Raw genomic sequence first — 12729 nt, 5'->3', positions numbered from 1 at the left:
TTTAAGAATACTTAACTGACAATTTTGAATGCTCGATAACCAGTTTTAAGTAATTATTATTAAAGTCATTCTAGTTAAAAATGTAGGGCGACAGGTGGAGTGCGTTAGATATTAACATGAATATAATTCAACACTTAACTCTTCCTCCTGTCCTAAATTAAAAAATGTAATAACTTAAAAATTGTTTATGCAAAACCGGTTATCAACCAGTAAACATGTTCAGCAAATAATTCTCAGATTAAAAAGTCAATAAAATATGTACCTACAAGTTTCAAATTTTTTTAGAAGATATGATATTATTATAGTGACAAGCCCAGACACGAATTGTGTGTTCAAATGTTGACATATCACATAAATACTAATAATCACAAAATCTTTTTTAACTGCTTTAACAAATATTTTCTTGTGGTCATGTGTTGATTATATTTATTGAATCACCATAAAACCAGTTAATAACGAATCGGATAATCATATTATGTTATATGATCGTATGGTTAAATTTACTTTTTTTTTAATTGACTTTTAGTGTTGAGCGGGACAAACATAGCCTGATTTAACAGGCTTAAAATTAGGTATATTGTTAAAAACGTTTGTGTCAAAATTACAAAAAACAATTTTAAAGAAATGTATCACTTGTACTTGATAACATTTCACATTGATAGGAATCTGTAGATTTTGCGATAAAATATAAATTGAATTCAACAAAACTACAGAAATAATTTTTTTATAATATAAAATACCTACTACTCGATAAACTAAGTAGAGTTCAGAGTTAAATAAATTGTACTTATAACTTGTGTTATGTTTATAAAAATTCTAAACAATAATAAATAAGTTACAGCTATTTTATATTACATAAAAGGTAAAAGCTTTTGCTACAAAAATCGCAGCAAGTAAAATCAAGAGGTAACAATATTTGCTCTGTAGAAAAGCATGAAGTTATTGCCTTTATAATGATGTATAAAACTACAATAACATAATTCTTAAGCTACAAATTTTTGGAAAATAGTCAAATTAGTACAAAGCTCGAGAAGGATATTCTTTACTTAAGATAGTACAATTGACTGAAAAAAAAAATGATAAATTTAACACATAGTTTTATTCCCAGTTTAAAAAAAATTGACAATGCAGAACTTCTATTTAAATCTAAATATAGTGTTCAGTAAATCTTAGTAGTAAAAGGAATATTCTTTCCTCCAAAATGACAAGCTTTTGCGAACAGTGTTTTATGTTAATTGTGAGAGAGCAAAGGAAATGTGGGACAAATTGTTGTTTATATATGAACAGAAAAGTGAGTCAAATGTTCATTATTTACAGAATCAGTAAAAAAAAAACGTATTTAATTTAAATCAAGAAAACTTATACACACAAAAAATAAAAGCATGAATGAAAATAAATGTCACAAAACCACTGCCAACCTAAACTTTACCCATTCTAGCCGACAAGCCTGGGACTTGGTAAGGAAACTCGGTTCGGAATTTCCTAAGCCTGCCCAATATAGTACCATAACAACAAAACTCTAACAATGTGGTAGCCTGGCTACGCATGGACGTTGCCAAGGCGAAAATAGATAAAATACACAAAGAGACTGTGAAACGAAATTGCCAAAATGAGAAAAAAAGAACTAGCCCGCACTATGCTTTCTCAGTAAATGAAGTCAAGGCGGCAAATGGCATGGAATCGTCACATCTCTCATTGCTGCTCGAAAAGGCAAAAGTAATATAGCTATTCTAAAACATGGAAAACGAGGGACCGCGTGTCAAACTACCGACCAGTGTCACTACTAGGAGGCATCACATACAAACTTTTGGAGAGATTTTCGGGCTTCTGGTCCGATGACCACGGCGTCCAGCTCCTGAACTTCTCGCTTTGGGATTTGCCCGGCGTTCCGATTGGCTGGATTTTCCCGGGGGCATACCGAGTCTCCGGGCGGCAACGTTGTTGGTTGCCCGTTGTACGTGAGCCACCTGGACCGCGGGATGTAGTAGCAGTTCCTCCGCCGTGGCCTATGCGGCCCACGCTGCCTCGTCGCGTTGGCGGATGGGGACGTCCAATCCGTTTCCCAGCTCGGTTTGGGTCCCGGTGGCCGCAGTTGTTGGAAACGTCTTCGTTTGCACGCCGACCGAAGATGGCGGGACAGCAAATCCTAACCACGACGGTAAAAAGTATTTAAGATGTGTGACTTGACTTGTGTTTATGATAAATACCAGTAATATTAAATAAGTAATATTTTTTTAATAATTAAAACTATGTAGATATTTTGGTATATGAATAATTATCTACTACAAAACAATAAGAACTTTGGTGAAAATGGGGGGGGGGCGGGGTGGCGTTGCTCGGTATCTAGATTTGCGTCGAAAAGTTATTCCGGTGGTGTCTTTTCACTACATTATTAAGCGTAAGCCGTGGCTGCCAGTGGACAATGGTTCACTTGGCCAGATCTGGTCCTACGTCGGTAGTAACTCCAGTGACTATTATTATACGAATTATGATTATTGAAACGCCGGCAACGTGGGGACGGGCAAAATGTGTTAATAAATATAAATCATGCGTATGTGTGGGATGCTAATAGACACAGCATAATAAAATGAACATTTGTTAATACATAGTTATTTATAAGTTGTTGTATGGAAATTAAAAACAATAGTTGAGGGGCCTCTACACTAGTATTTATTAATGCGCATTGTATAGGCAATTTTTTTACTGAAGCATAACATTTAGATAACATTTTGTAGACCTACATATTGCCATAGGAAAGACATATATTTTAATGTTTATTTTTTTCAACTTAATGCATGTAGGATATTTTTTGTACAAAAACATATGGTTCTACTTCGAACAAATCTTATCTTATTATGTTATGTATAAATATATTAAAAACTATGTCATTGTAGGTTAAGTTCAGGTTGTTTTAGAAAATAATGACATGACATTGAGTTAACACTTACTTTTTATGTAATATAAAAAAAAAGTTACAACATGTAACACATAATGGTTTATTAAATTTCAACAGAAAAGTATAGAACCAATTACGCATTACGATTTTAGATGCTTCATTTCACATAATTATAACGTGTGTTCACAACTTCTAGTTTAGGTTATTACGCACCGGTGATTTTCAGTGGTAAAAAAAACATGTTTACGCCAACTGAAAATAACTCGCTTAATTTTGGTTTTAGTGTAAAAGCAACCATTACAAAATTAAAAGCGAGTTATTTTCAGTCTGCTTAAACATGTAGAGATGAAAAAGCATTTTTAAATCGCTTTCAAGGATGCTCTGATAGTCTAAAAAAATAATTAACTACCAAAATAGAGTCCTAGTTATTGAGCCAATAATAACATATCATAGTTTAACCTTTAAATTAAGATTTTGTAAAAAATTGTCTATACTTTACGCCTTAAAAATGGGCGGTGCGACGCCCTCTTAAGTGCCTCGATAGCTTATAATTTTTATTTTGACGCAGCGTGATTATCACCCTTCCTCTCGTCCCTGGATGTATTGGTTTTAAATAGTTATTACATTTTACAACTCACATTTAAAAATGTATTTAGTGTTTTTGTTTTGTTTGCAAAACAGAATACGTTTCAAAAAACAAGTTGTTTTTTGAAACTCTGACACACGACATACCGGTTCATAACTGGGCGGCCAGTACACTTTTTTTGCAACTTTTTCCTTTATTTTTTAAAAATTGTATTTACATTATACTTTATTATAATTAAAGTATAACTATTAAAATAAAGAAAAAAATGTTTTTGTATAAATTATTATATATTAATATATTTTTTTAATCATGCATAAATACAATATTTAGTATACTATATATGAGTTCTTGTGAATTTGTATGCACATTATTACCAATTTAAATTATATTTCTCAAATTAACATAATTAGTTATTTATATTTACCTACCTTTCGCCCACAAGTCACCATTGTTGATGTACGTAATATTGGGACTACAATATTACTTATTAGTAAATTTGTTTCTTACTTTTCTTAAATGTCTTACTTTGTACCTACGTGGATTGTTACAGATTACATTACAATTTACTTATTTTAATTAGGTAAAAATTAATTGGGGTTACTTTATATCATATTTAAATGTACATTGTATAAACTAGTGTTGTAAATCAATTAAAAAGGTCCTTAGGTGTTGTTTTTCATTATAAACATTCTATTTCCAAATTTCACATTGAAGGTTAATTCAATTTAAGTTATTTAACTGGTGATTTTTATAATATATTAATTTACATCACTTGTACGTTTGTCCGTCGTTCAATTTACTTAATTTTTCCATATCATTCTTGTAAAGTCCACTTACACCCTCTATATTTGATAGAGTATATTATTATCTGAACGTGAACAAAGTAACATAACTTCAGTTTATAAAGGTAAATCATTGTTGACCCTTTTATGGGAATAACCAGCACAATGTCTTGTTATGTTATGACATATTACATGACATTACCTTTTTTTATTATTTTCCAAAGCTTTGTCGACTTTTTAAACTTAAATGGCTACGTATATATTTGATTAAATTTACAATTAAAATTGGTTTTTACATACATATATATACATTTAGTACATTTTTTATCAAGTTTGTTTATTTATTATACCACAAAATAATATTAGAACGTTATTATTTGACATTTTTTTCAGCGTGACTTGAATAATAAATAAATTACATAACTCCCAAGTATGTTATGTAGTTTAAGTACCTGATTATACACCAAATACAAAATGTAATTACTATTTTCTTATAATAAAATCGAAACTGAATAAAAAGAGGCTGTGACAGCCGTACTCGGTACTGGGATATAACACTAAGTCAATTTTTATGTATATTTGTTTTTCAAAGTACTATGAGTTGGTAAGGGTAAGCAGGCGAGATAAGAACATTTCTTTTGTAAAAATGAAAAGCTATTAAAAATATACACATGAACTTTTTTTTTTTACCGGTTGCTTTTATTCAAACTTAGATAACAATGACAGTTAGTTTTATTTTTTTTCCGATACACCCGAACTCTCAACTTTATTTTCTTCCTCTTTAGCTTTTTTTTTTTCGTTGATATCTTTAACAATGCCCAGCAATATATGTGAGATGTCACGGCCATAAGTTTTCTCGGTTCCTAAGACCAGGTTTGCATAAAATTCGTGACGAGCGTCCCTGGAAAACAAGCGATTCATAGTTCATATCTATATTCATTTTTAATACCTATTGTCGAAATGCACGGTACTTGTGGGTTGTCTCGACCACAATTGATCGACATACTTATACAACATTTTGATGACTACATTAAAAAAAACAATGGTCACCTCGGTCACCTTAATTCATGGGGAATTTTCGACAATTTTGGCAGGCCTCCCCTCCCCCTTCTTAGAAATAAATGGGGTCAGGTATAAGGAACTACGCCTAATAAATTCAGCTTATGGACGGTAATCGATTAAACGAAAAGGTCGAGATATCTCACAATTTACCACTAGATTTATGGATATAATAAAGGTAACAACTATTCAGATAGGAATTGGAGAATATTTGAAAAAAAAATTGGTCTTAGCAACCCTAGTGGTAAGGTTAAAATTCTTGGCAGTTACTAGACTTGATCAAAATTACATCTGTTTATGTTAAACAGTTATTATATATGATGTTAAAAAAATATTGTTTAAAAACAAATCAGATAAAACAATATTGGAAAAAAGTCTTTAACTATATTTAATTAAAAGTTTGTTGTATAATATCTAAATACCTACTTAATTACTATAATAGAATATTCCTAAGGTCTTTGATTATTTATAGTTTCCGAATTCTTACGCTATTAATATTTAATAAAAATAGTGCACTCAATGAATTAATGGCTTTGTTAGCACTTATTTAATTATTGCAAATGAAACACCCAACTATACTAGTAGGATTAGGTTTCTTGAAATATACCTAGATAGAGTCTGGCGAGTAGTGTCGAAAAAAATTACCCTAATAATAGTTGGAAATGTAATGGAAGAAAAAATAATTGAGATTTTATAAACCTAAATTTGTAAATACTCACGTTACTGGTAAACATCCAACAATAGTGCCGCCTGCAAGAAATTAAAAAACTTATAATATATTTTGTAGTAAATAAATAATACTTATAAGTTACACGTTGAACGCAGTACTATAATCAAGAATAATATAGATAGTGACTTAGTTTAACAAGAACAAGACAGGTTGTCGGCCATTGCAGACGACTAAGTAGTTAGGCAAAGTACACATTTTAATTTTATAAGAGATTATTTTTCCAATTCCAATTATTTTTCCAAGTAAATTAGTATTTTATCGAAGATCTAAGTGTTGTGTATAATAATTTTTAAAAACATACTTGTATTTTCTAAAATATTCGATCCTGTCGACAAGAATAGAATTTTAATTGTACATTAACAAAAATGTATATAGTTAACAATACATGGTAAAAATAAAACAAAATTGTATACCATCATACTTCACTGCTTGTGCGCCTAAAAATAAATAAATAAATATTTTTCAAATAAAATATAAAACGTACACTTGATACAATATATTATATTAAAATGTACAAAATATTTACCTGCTTGGTCGAGGAAAACTACGATATCGCCATTTGCATAGATAGTGGCGTCACAAACGGTTACAGTACCTGTAAAATAAATGGTAAAACGCGTCGGTGAAATCCGAAGAAAACAAGTTGTACCTTAATCGAATGTTGAACTTGTAAATAAAATGACAAAAAAAAAAAAAATGTGCGTTACCCAAAAAAACTGACAGCAGTACTGCACTCGAAACAAAAACCAATTGAACGGCGGTTTTCATGATGTCTGGTTTGAATTCAACAATTCTTCAATCTAAACGAGTTTATAAGTTGGTGTACAACACTCGACTGCGTCGACTAGTCATTTCGATTTCCCACTTTATATAAATTTGTATTTGTTCAGAATAAAATTTATTATTCGGCAAAAACAAATATGCCGTTAATAATAATGACAAAAATAATATGATGCTTGTAATATGCGACTCGGTGAGAATATTCATAACTCACGCCAATAATAATTATATTCGTATAACGCATAAGCGATAGTGTCTAATTGTTCAAGACGTACACGTGTGTGTGTCGTCTATAGCGGGTTATACATTTTTTTATAAAAATCAAATAACGTGAACAATTAATCAAACTCTAACGCCTTGAATACACTGTCAGAGTGCAAGAAGTGTTTCGCAAAAACCAATTTAACAAAGACTTTTTCACCGCATATTAACATTTTTTTAAAAAGAGATTTTTAATATTGAAATGCATCGGAAAAAAAAAGCTACTTATGTGGATGTCACTAGTCTGATCTACACTATAGCCACACCTTGAAAAAGCCAAAAAAAAAAAAAAATAATAAAAAATAGTGTCTACCCATGAAACTTGTGGCACAATGCGGTCGGGGGTTGCTTTTCGAAGGGTCTAATTATTACACCAATTGTGGAAACTACAAAAAAAAGGCTATTATGTTTGAAAGATTACAACTATTTTGCTTTAGTCGACAAAACTTGGCGGCAGTAGATATAAAATAATTAACAAGAAAAAAAAAGTCCTAATTACTGAACATCAATTGATTTACATACTGCAGTAGCTTTTAGCTTTTATGTTTTAGTGTCAACTTTTTTGTAGAAAAATTCTAGAAAAATTGCTAATATAATTCTGCCTGGAGCACATAACGCATGTGTATCTATGTAGAATATTATTATCATAATCAAAACATGTGTTATATAATCGAGAGGGATGTAACTGGGGAAAGATGGTCCAGTGGTTCTAAAGTTATCGCTTGGTGAAATCTGAGTCATGGCTCTTGTTGTATACATATAGGAGAATATATGAGAATGCTTAATTCATTTTTGTAATTATTTATATTTTATACTGTTCATTTGATAACTAAAAATAAAATATAGCGGATTTATTGAAATTAAATTATTATCGATGTCAATTTCAAGTTATATGTGTATAATATCATCCGTCTTATGCGCATTGCCAATACTGACTCTTCTTTTTCTCTTTAAAATGAGCTTATTTTCCGTTGAGCATTCCATTTTCGACACTTTTATCATTTTCTATTTATTATTATTATGCATACATTCTACTATTTACTGTAATTAACTAATGTACACATTTCATATTTTACTGGGATTTGGCCTGTATTGTATTATTAAAATAAAAAAATAAAATAAAATAATAGAGTGTAGTGAAATTGTTAAATCGTTTATGATAATATCCACAAACGTAGCGTCTTGGTGCATACAAACCTAATAGTTTTTTTTAAATTAAATATTAAAACTACTACTAAAGAAAAATATATCTTAGAACATTATAATAAGATAAATAAAATATTATTTCATTTTAGATTTAGCAGTAAACGAGAATCTATGCATTAGTGTATCAAAAATAAAATAATATAAATGTATGCTACCTCATAACCATAAGCTGTGCAAATAAAGTACAACAAAAAGTGAAACGAGTTTTAAATTATAAAAAAAACCACCACAGCATGAAATATTTGTATCGTTTGTGCATTATTGTCACCATCAAGTGTTTATATTTAAAAATATAAATTACTGTTTTATAGAAGATATACAGAATGATTCATTAAGGACGAGACGCTTATTTTGTCTTAAAATAATTGCAATATCTTAATTGGCCATTAGCCTTTGTCTTGTCCTTAACGAAACAACCTGTATGGTCATAGTTAGATTATGATTTGGTAATAATATTTAGCGAATTCAGCAAATACAATTACTGCACAAGAATTTCAGATATGTGTACAGCTTTTTTGTAGGAACTCATTTTACCAAACACCGTTTAGCTTCTTTCCAGTCTATCAGTACATTATCATGGATTTACTACATAGATATATTCTATGAGTAACCTAATGAGGTTAAAGTCGACATTTCTGAACAGCAGACGGAGATGTTTCAAGAGTATTCTAGTGTTTTCCAAACTATGATACTCAATCCGCACAGGGCTTTTTGTTGTAATTTCCCAACCGGTCGGATCGTTATTTGTCAAACTTTTACTAGGTCTCCTCAATTATTTACCGTTTAGCTTGAATTCCTCGGTAGCCGCTCAACCGAGAGGCAGACAAAGTGTTTTAAGTATTGTAATTAAGTAGCTGACTTAGCAGCAGTTAGCTGTTTATCGTAACATATCGCCAAACTGAAACATATTGATTAATTGGAACTTGTTATTTGTTTTTTTTTTTTTTTTAAATATTTTACTTATTTTACTGCCCAAGTATTTTTCCTATTACTACTGCCTATTTTACTAAATGTGTGATTCGGAAGCGGCTTGGGTGAGCTTAGCACCTCCACTTTAGAAATAAGTAATACATAATTGTTTATGTTCCTCGAGTACAGTTACACGAGAAGGGGCCAATACTATTATATTTGATTTTTTAACATCTAAGCCGTGCTTCTAGTACATTTTTGTATTACAATTTTTTTTACGACGTACATTTTTTACGTATTACGCATTTTTTTTTTTGTCAAGCGTATAGAATAATACATTTATTTATAAAATATATGTAATTACAAATGTTGAACAGTAATATGTTCACGTAGTCACGAAACAAATAAATTAAATTAGTACAAATAAAACGAGTACAAATTACAAACAATGACTATAATGTGTATCTATGCCGAGACATTAAAAGTTTAACAAACTTTGTTTTTTTAATATTCAAGTATGTTCAAACATATTATATTATTGTCAATTATTATTTGTTGTAAATAAAAAATTTAACATAAAGGCAAAACATTTTTGGGTAATGTTGTTTACAGTTTGATTTATTTTTAAACATTTATATGTGGTAAAGTTAGATTAGTATTTAAGTTTTTAATTATCAGACGTTAGTTATTTTTAACAATTACTGTTTTAACTAAACCATTGATTAAATACACATAGAAAGCCCAAGCCGTGTTTAGAGCTAGCCGCTCATAAATGGGAGCCAGAAATTGAGTAGTATGATAGCCGAACCAAAGAGAGCGCTAAATCTGTAGTTCATTCGATCGAAAATGGTGTTCTGACACACGACATACCGGTTCAAAACTGGGCGGCCAATGCACTTTTTTTTCAACTTCTTCCTTTATTTTTTAAAAATTGTATTTACATTATACTTTGTTATAATTAAAGTATAACTATTATAATAAAGAAAAACATTTTTTTGTATAAATTATTATATATTAATATATTTTTTTAATCATGCATAAATACAATATTCAGTATATTTCTCAAATTTACATAATTAGTTATTTATATTTACCTACCTTTCGCCCTCAATGCACCATTGTTGCTGTACGTAATTGGGACTACAATATTACTTATTAGTAAATTTGGTTCTTTAGATTTGGGTAAATTATGTTATTAATCATTTAGAAAATGTGTCTTATGATTCACATAATTAATTATAGGTCGATGATTGTATGCAATACATCTAATTTAGTTAAATAATAACAGTTTAATACTAAAGATCCCTTTAATATTACTCGATTTTTAACTAAAAATTTTGGTAAGCTTAAAAATTCCCTTAGTCTCTTTCTTGGATACCTTATTAGCACCAGGAAGTTGGAAGTTACAAAAAATGCCAAATGTCAATACTTGAGTACATTCGGCATATGTAGGGTAGTCGGTAGTAATATTGGCTTCCTATTTAATTTAGTGAAGAAAACGGGCATTACCTATTATCTACTGAATTTCCCTGTGTTATCAGGGTGCTTTTTAACCAATATGTCCATGGCTCGTGAGTTATGTAATTTTTGATATCAGTCTTACTATTATTCGAAACTAACTCTACGGTCTCTACTCTTAAAGCTATTGGGTACCGGCCAATTTTTACATGCTCTTCTTTAACTCGCTAACACGTACTTACGTTTGTACGGGTAATTTTCAAATCTTCCAAAATGAATTTAACCCACTTCCTGATATCATAGAAGGATGTAATTTAACCCAGACACTCATTCTGGATGACAATACTATGTTCCTTCAAATTATTGGGACCCAGACATCCAGGTCGCAAATGCCGGGGGGTCATTTCACTAAAATTTCATTTTTTTTTTCAAATCTTCTAAAATGAATTACTAAATTCATGTATTCATCGAATACATGGTGACGTCGTTTTAATGGCGTACCATGATCCATACAACTATAGAAAAAATGATGGATTAGTACTAGTATACAAGTCATATGTGTACCAAATTAAATAAATATAGCTATATTTAAAATTACAGTTAATTTCATATCCGATAACTATCATAGTTTTGGTTTAGGATTATCCAAATTTGGTATTCAATTGTTTTATTTGGTTATAATATATCCTATCAAGTATCAAATGCATTACTTGAACTTACCTTTTCCATTTCGAAACCGTCCATAGGCGAAAGATTAAGACACTCGTGTCCCGAAACGACATTCAAAGAACTAACTAGAAACACGGATAAAAGACTCAAGCCATTGAACTCCATTGTACGACGGTGTAAATATAGACGCGTAAGTTGAATACTATTAAAATTAAAAAAAAAAAAAGCAATTATATAACTTCAGTCGTCATCATGTACGGTAAGTATAACGTTGGTCTTTTGAGGTCCAACCCTGCTATCATTAGATGGTTTCTAGACGGGACGGGTCGTTAGGCTCTAGCCAGAGAGGGCTCGCCCAGCAAACTGTGACCAACTGTCAAACAGGTTACGACAGTGAGAGCTAAACCCACTGCCGCCTTGCCGACTTGGCCACACGTCCTCTACGTATTATTTAAGTAGTAATGTGAGGTTGTGAGTTGCAGTGTCCACAGATTGACATCAAAGCGTTAATTTGAATGTGATTTCATCGCTATAATTAATCGAAAATTAGGCACGCCAGAATGCTCCTCTTCGATAGTCATTTTTACATGCTTTTCTTTAGCTCGCTAATACGTACGTACGTACGTACCTACGTTTATACGGGTATTTTTCAAATCTTGCAAAATTAATTTAACCCACTTTCCGATGTCGCATAGGGCTATAACTTGGCACAGACACTCACTTTAGATGACAATACAATACGCTGTAATCATATTGGGACTCGGACATCCAGGTCGCCCTACAGAGAGTCAAATGTGGGGGTCATTTCACTAAAATTTCATTTTTTTCCAAAATTAATTTAGTAATCTATTCACCAACAGTTAAGTACCTTTAATAGGACTAAAAAGTAAAAAATAAAATTAATTAATTAAAAACAACGTTTTTAAAAACATGCTTTTCTAAAAAATAGTAAAAAGTGAGCTAAAAAGTAAAAAATATTTTTATTAAAAGAAAAATTTACCAATCAATTGAAGCGCATTTTATTTAAAATCTCAATTACTTTGAAAACAACCGAAAATTAACTACAATTTTATATAATGTTAAACATCTTTAATTGTTAACTAAAAAAGAAAAGCGTGGGCCTTGTTCAACTAAGTCCAAATTCATTGAGTTAAGTATTATGAAATGTTTGTTCCACACACAAATATTGAACCAAATTTAAATTACAAAAGAACTTACAATATAAAACATTATCTGATAAATTTATTATAAAATCATAAAAATAGTCCAATTAGTTTATTAAACATTTTACATATTTCATGTTTAATAATAATAAATAATGGTTTTAATTGAATATTACAATTTTTTTTAACATAATCTATGTAGCTCTTTAAAATCTTATCAGAAAATAGAA

The 12729-nt window shown here is 30.3% G+C and overlaps 1 protein-coding gene across 1 annotated transcript; it reads right to left on the bottom strand.

The window, feature by feature from the left end:
* Positions 1-4958: 4958 nt before the first annotated feature.
* LOC126844567 (uncharacterized) lies at positions 4959-6906 on the bottom strand. Its single transcript, XM_050582855.1, has 6 exons — positions 6761-6906; positions 6580-6648; positions 6467-6490; positions 6355-6378; positions 6043-6073; positions 4959-5165 (listed from the first exon to the last, which is right to left on the bottom strand). Exons 1-6 carry the CDS (start codon positions 6819-6821, stop codon positions 4997-4999), a joined length of 378 nt encoding a protein of 125 aa, XP_050438812.1. The 5' UTR covers positions 6822-6906; the 3' UTR covers positions 4959-4996.
* Positions 6907-12729: the final 5823 nt, after the last annotated feature.

Source organism: Adelges cooleyi, unplaced genomic scaffold, assembly GCF_023614345.1.
Source record: "Adelges cooleyi isolate 19-005CV unplaced genomic scaffold, UGA_ACOO_1.1 ACOO_flye_CR_arks_rails_tigmint_CR_PRNA_651, whole genome shotgun sequence".
In the NCBI taxonomy this organism is placed as follows: Eukaryota; Metazoa; Arthropoda; class Insecta; order Hemiptera; family Adelgidae; genus Adelges; species Adelges cooleyi.
This window is presented reverse-complemented; position numbering and strand designations above follow the sequence as displayed.